This window comes from Aegilops tauschii, chromosome 1 (genome assembly GCF_002575655.3).
Source record: "Aegilops tauschii subsp. strangulata cultivar AL8/78 chromosome 1, Aet v6.0, whole genome shotgun sequence".
Classification (NCBI taxonomy): domain Eukaryota; kingdom Viridiplantae; phylum Streptophyta; class Magnoliopsida; order Poales; family Poaceae; genus Aegilops; species Aegilops tauschii.
The window spans coordinates 371307104-371313489 of record NC_053035.3 but is presented as its reverse complement, the minus strand read 5'-3'; the positions used below and the strand labels follow the sequence as shown (position 1 = coordinate 371313489).

Below are 6386 nucleotides of genomic sequence, written 5' to 3'. Positions count from 1 at the left end.
CACCAAGACTCCATGGGTGTTAGAATCATTACTATGTAATCTAGATTATTGACTCTAGTGCAAGTGGGAGACTGAAGGAAATATGCCCTAGAGGCAATAATAAAGATATTATTTATTTCCTCATATCATGATAAATGTTTATTATTCATGCTAGAATTGTATTAACCGGAAACATAATACATGTGTGAATACATAGACAAACATAGCGTCACTAGTATGCCTCTACTTGACTAGCTCGTTGATCAAAGATGGTTGAGTTTCCTAGCCATGGACATGAGTTGTCATTTGATTAACGGGGTCACATCATTAGGAGAATGATGTGATTGACTTGACCCATTTCGTTAGCTTAGTGCTTGATCGTTTAGTTTACTTCTATTCCTTTCTCCATGACTTATACATGTTCCTATGACTATGAGATTATGCAACTCCCGAATACCAGAGGAACACTTTGTGTGCTACCAAACGTCACAACGTAACTGGGTGATTATAAAGGTGCTCTACAGGTGTCTCCGATGGTGTTCGTGGAGTTGGCATAGATCAAGAATAGGATTTGTCACTCCGATTGTCGGACAGGTATCTCTGGGCCCTCTCGGTAATGCACATCACTATAAGCCTTGCAAGCAATGTGACTAATGAGTTAGTTACGGGATGATGCACTACGGAACGAGTAAAGAGACTTGCCGGTAACGAGATTGAGCTAGGTATTAAGATACCGACGATCGAATCTCGGGCAAGTAACATACCGATGACAAAGGGAATGACGTATGTTGTTATGCGGTTTGACCGATAAAGATCTTCGTAGAATATGTAGGAACCAATATGAGCATCCAGGTTCCGCTATTGGTTATTGACCGGAGGCGTGTCTCGGTCATGTCTACATAGTTCTCGAACCCGTAGGGTCCGCACGATTAAAGTTCTGTGACGATCGGTATTATGAGTTTTTGTGTTTTGATGTACCGAAGGTAGTTCGGAGTCCAGGATATGATCACGGACATGACGAGGAGTCTCGAAATGGTCGAGACGGTAAAGATCGATATATTGGATGACTATGTTCGGACACCAGAAGTATTTCAGGAGGTTTCGGGCATATTCCGGAGTACCGGGAGGGTTACCGGAACCCCCCGGGGAGTATATTGGGCCTAATGGGCCCTAGTGGGAGAAGAGGAGGGGCGGCTAGGGCAGCCGCGCGCCCCCTCCCCCTCTAGTCCGAATTGGACAAGGAGGGGGGGCGCCCCCCGTTTTTCCTACTCTTCCTCTCTCCCTTCCTTCCCTTCTCCTACTCCTACTAGGAAAGGAGGAGTCCTACTCCCGGTTGGCGCGCCCTCCTCCTGGCCAGCCGCCTCTCCCCCTAGCTCCTTTATATACGGGGGCAGGGGGGCACCCCAAGGCACAACAATTGATCATTGATCTCTTAGCCGTGTGCGGTGCCGCCTCCACCATAATCCACCTCGGTAATATCGTACGGTGCTTAGGCGAAGCCCTGCGTCGGTAGCATCATCATCACCGTCACCACGCCGTCGTGCTGACGAAGCTCTTCCCGGAAGCTCTACTGGATCGTGAGTTCGCGGGACGTCACCGAGCTGAACGTGTGCTGAACGCGGAGGTGCCGTACGTTCGGTGCTGAGGATCGGTCGATCGTGAAGACGTACGACTACATCAACCGCGTTGTTATAACGCTTCCGCTTACGGTCTACGAGGGTACGTAGACGACACTCTCCCCTCTCGTTGCTATGCATCACCATGATCTTGCGTGTGCGTTGGATTTTTTTTTAAATTACTCCGTTCCCCAACAGTCGCAGCGTCGCACGCGCGGTCGCCGTCCTGGGCGGTGTCGAAGGTTCCGAGGCCAAGGCGCACGCCGCCGCCCAACCGGATCGAGGCGGAGTAGGTGCCGGACGGACGCACGCGGACGCCGCGGTAGCCGGAACCTTCCCGGCGGCGAGGCGGCATGGTGGCGCGGTGGTGTCGTGTCGGCGACGAGGAGAGAAAGCGCTAGACGGAGCGAGAGAGAGCGGCAGAGGGCGCTGCAATTTATTGGCGCGCCAAATCTAGCGCGCGAGCTGCCGCCTTTTTCCGCGCGCGCTAGTTTCCCGCCACCGCTGGAACGCGCGAAAACGTCCCCCGCGCGCTAAATGCCCAGTTTACCGCGAGGCGCGGCCGTTGGAGATGCTCTTAACCCACATATTTACTATATCATGAGAAGAAGGGTCATTTGAATCCTACCAAACCAACCCATGCAAACGTCGCCTCCCCCGTGTAATGCATCACATGCACCTCCAGCTCGAGGGTTTGACTTGAGCAGTGCTTCCTTCTTTTTTCCTTCGTCACCGCCATCCGATCGACCATCGTCCAAACGCGTTTCTTAATCAGGGACCCCAAAGACCAGCCAACCTTCCAAAAACACCATGACTTCTACGGAGTATCTTGCACATACACGCACTGAATCTGCTTATAAAAGGCCGGGGCAGCTCGTGCAATCGCCATCTCAAGCAGGGACACTGCACCCTCAAATCACTTGACAACCTCGATCGCCATCTCAAACATGGCGGCATACCACCCTGCCGCGACGCTCTCCTTCCTCCTCGTTCTCTCGTTATTCCTCCTGGCCCGCTCCGACCCGCCGCCGGCCACGCCGGTGCCGCCGTCCACGGCGTGCGACGACACGACGGACCCCACATTCTGCCGGTCCGTGCTCCCGGCCAACGGCACCAGCAACCTCTACGCCTACGGCCGCTTCTCCGCCGCCAGGTCCCTCTCCAACGCCAACCGGTTCCTCGGCCTCGTCAACCGGTACCTCGCCCGCGGCGGCCTCTCCGACGCCGCGGTCGCCGCGCTGCAGGACTGCCAGCTCCTCTCCGGGCTCAACATCGACTTCCTCTCCGCCGCGGGCGCCACGCTGAACACGACCAAGTCGACGCTCCTCGACCCGCAGGCCGAGGACGTGCAGACGCTGCTGTCGGCCATCCTGACCAACCAGCAGACGTGCGCCGACGGCCTGCAGGCCGCCGCGTCGGCGTGGTCCGTGCGCAGCGGCCTCGCCGTGCCCATGGCCAACAGCACCAAGCTCTACAGCATCTCGCTGTCGCTCTTCACCCGGGCGTGGGTGCCCCGCGGCAAGGGCAGGAAGCCGAGGCCGGCGCCGTCGTCGTCCACGAAGCCGCCTCGGCAGCGCGGGAGGGGGCTGTTCGACGCCACCGACGACGAGATGGTGCGCAGGATGGCGCTCGAGGGGGCCGCGGCGGCGGTGTCGGTGGCCGGCGCGGTGACCGTGGACCAGAGCGGCGCGGGGAACTACACGACCGTCGGGGACGCCGTGGCGGCGGCGCCGAGCAACCTTGGCGCCAGCAGCGGGTACTTCGTGATACGCGTGGCCGCGGGCGTGTACGAGGAGAATGTGGTGGTGCCCAAGAGCAAGAAGTATGTCATGATGGTCGGTGACGGCATCGGCCAGACGGTGATCACCGGCAACCGGAGCGTGGTCGACGGCTGGACCACCTTCAACTCCGCCACGTTCGGTGAGTTGCTCAATTTAGCTTTCTTTACCTTTACTCTGCTTTTTGGCTTCGTTTGAAAGTTTGGCCGTGCTATTTCTGTAGTACTGGGTTGAAATGCACCTACCATTGACATGACACGACAGCCCAACATGTTCTAGAACTTCTTTTGTGAGCTTGACCACACTTACGTTACTGCCTTGCATGATGAACATGCTGGGCGCGTCCTAACCTTGAAGGTTCGACCATGCAGCTGTGCTCGGGCAAGGGTTCGTGGCGGTGAACATGACGTTCCGCAACACGGCGGGGCCGGCGAAGCACCAGGCGGTGGCGCTCCGGAGCGGCGCAGACCTGTCGACGTTCTACCAGTGCAGCTTCGAGGGGTACCAGGACACGCTCTACACCCACTCCCTCCGCCAGTTCTACCGCGCGTGCGACGTCTACGGCACCGTCGACTACGTCTTCGGCAACGCCGCCGTCGTGTTCCAGGACTGCACGCTCTACAACCGGCTGCCGATGGCCGGACAGAGCAACACCGTCACGGCGCAGGGCCGCTCCGACCCGAACCAGAACACGGGCACCACCATCCAGGGCTGCTCCATCGTGGCTGCGCCGGAGCTCGCCGCCAACACGGCCTTCGCCACCGCCACCTACCTGGGGCGGCCGTGGAAGATGTACTCGCGCACGGTGATCATGCAGTCGGACGTGGCCGGGCTCGTCGACCCGGCGGGGTGGATGCCGTGGAGCGGCGACTTCGCGCTCAGCACGCTCTACTACGCCGAGTACGACAACTCAGGGGCTGGGTCGGACACGAGCAGGAGGGTGAACTGGCCGGGGTACCATGTGCTCAACAGCACCGTCGACGCCGGCAACTTCACCGTCGCCAACATGGTGCTCGGGGACTTCTGGCTGCCGCAAACCGGCGTGCCCTTCACCATCGGGCTCAACTGATCCATCATCTGACTCACTGCACCAGACATTACAACATCAACATGTGCAAGAATATATACTGAAATAGCTAGATATATACCTTGAATAAAGTTCAAAAATATATAGTACCACGGAAGCAAATGCTTTAACTTATGGGTCTTCCAATTCTTACGTGTAGAATTGACAGATTCCAACTTATAACTTATGGGTGGTAGAATGACTCTTCTTTTTAATCTTTCTTTTACGAAACTCTTCTTTTGAATCTGAGTTGATGGCGGGTAGAAATTGACTAAATTAATCAATGCCGCAATCGATCTCTTGCATGTGTCTGTTATTTTGAATTTGTGCTAAAATGAGGGAGAAATCAACTAAAATTGTGCAAGTTTCAATGACATGCCCATGTGCCTATTCTTTTGAATTTGTGCTAAATGAGGGACAAATTGACTGAAAATCAAAATTTTAGACACTTCTATCTGCCGCAAACACACACACACACACACACACACACACACACACACACACACACACACACACACACACACACACACATCCAAAAGCCCAGTTTTAAAGCAATTAACACCAACAATCTAGCACATGCACATTACACCATCAAAATCAATAGTTAAGTAAAAAAACTATCATTCAATCAACAAAATGACAATACTCAACCTAAACATCGTATATTTCATGGCATTGTCAAAACCAGTCACGGATGCAGATACAATACTTATGCAATGGCGACGACATTGTCATTGATCAATTGACGACTCATTGTTGCAGATTGATTCTCTCCTCGACCCACTCCACTAACAGCCTCACAACAATGATGTCTAGTGAAGAAACAGTTAGCTAATCTTCAAGCCAGACAAGCCAAGGGTAAAGTCACCGATAAGTGATGTACTTATGTTGATCGTGAGTGTTGTTCTTCCATGGAACCATTAGTAGCGTTGCGCCCCTGAACCAGGCGGCCCATACATATGATGTGTGATCTCCACTGCAAGTCGGCCATCTGCGAATAGTCAATGGAGACATCATCCCTGAGGACAGTTAATGTGTTAAATTGACAATAGAATATGGGCGGAAGACCAAACCTTGCATCTTCGTTATATAACACTAAACCATCCTCCCGATTTCATCTGCACTGCCTTACTCTCACCCCCCCCCCCCGATCCCCTCTGCTCACCTCCAGCTCTCGCGAGCAGCCTCACATCCTCCTCTACTGAGGGAGTCCTGGACTAAGGGACCCTTGATACGTCTCCAACGTATCTATAATTTTTGATTGCTCCATGCTATATTATATTCTGTTTTGGACATTATTGGGATTTATTATACACTTTTATATTATTTTTACGACTAACCTATTAACCGGAGGCCCAGCCCAGAATTACTGTTTTTTGCCTATTTCAGAGTTTCGCAGAAAAAGAATATCAAACGGAGTCCAAACGGAATGAAACCTTCGGGAACGTGATTTTCGGAACGAACATGATCCAGAGGACTTGGACCCTACGTCAAGAAAGCTACCAGGAAGCCACGAGGTAGGGGGGCACGCCTACCCCCCCCCCCCCCCGGCGCGCCCTCCACCCTCGTGGGCCCCACGTTGCTCCACCGACGTACTCCTTCCTCCTATATATACCTACGTACCCCCAAACGATCAGATACGGAGCCAAAAACCTAATTCCACCGCCGCAACCTTCTGTACCCGTGAGATCCCATCTTGGGGCCTGTTCCGGAGCTCCGCCGGAGGGGGCATCGATCACGGAGGGCTTCTACATCAACACCATAGCCTCTCCGATGAAGTGTGAGTAGTTTACCTCAGACCTTCGGGTCCATAGTTATTAGCTAGATGGCTTCTTCTCTCTTTTTGGATCTCAATACAATGTTCTCCCCCTCTCTCGTGGAGATCTATTCGATGTAATCTTCTTTTGCGGTGTGTTTGTTGAGACCGAAGAATTGTGGGTTTATGAT

The 6386-nt window shown here is 53.6% G+C and overlaps 1 protein-coding gene across 1 annotated transcript; it reads left to right on the top strand.

Annotated features, from left to right (window-relative positions):
• The first annotated feature begins 2484 nt into the window (after positions 1 to 2484).
• LOC109752166 (pectinesterase) lies at positions 2485 to 4554 on the top strand. The gene is made up of 2 exons (XM_020311051.4): positions 2485 to 3515; positions 3745 to 4554. The coding sequence occupies exons 1-2, from the start codon at positions 2543 to 2545 to the stop codon at positions 4440 to 4442; spliced, it is 1671 nt and encodes a 556-aa protein (XP_020166640.1). The 5' UTR covers positions 2485 to 2542; the 3' UTR covers positions 4443 to 4554.
• The last annotated feature ends 1832 nt before the right edge of the window (positions 4555 to 6386 follow it).

What these genes read in the sequence shown, in the direction of transcription:
- LOC109752166 (XM_020311051.4), top strand. Translation starts at nt 2,543, where the DNA reads ATGGCGGCATACCACCCTGCCGCGACGCTCTCCTTCCTCCTCGTTCTC. An exon ending in CTTCAACTCCGCCACGTTCG is followed by an intron (nt 3,516 to 3,744) that starts GTGAGTTGCTCA and finishes TCGACCATGCAG; the next exon opens with CTGTGCTCGGGCAAGGGTTC.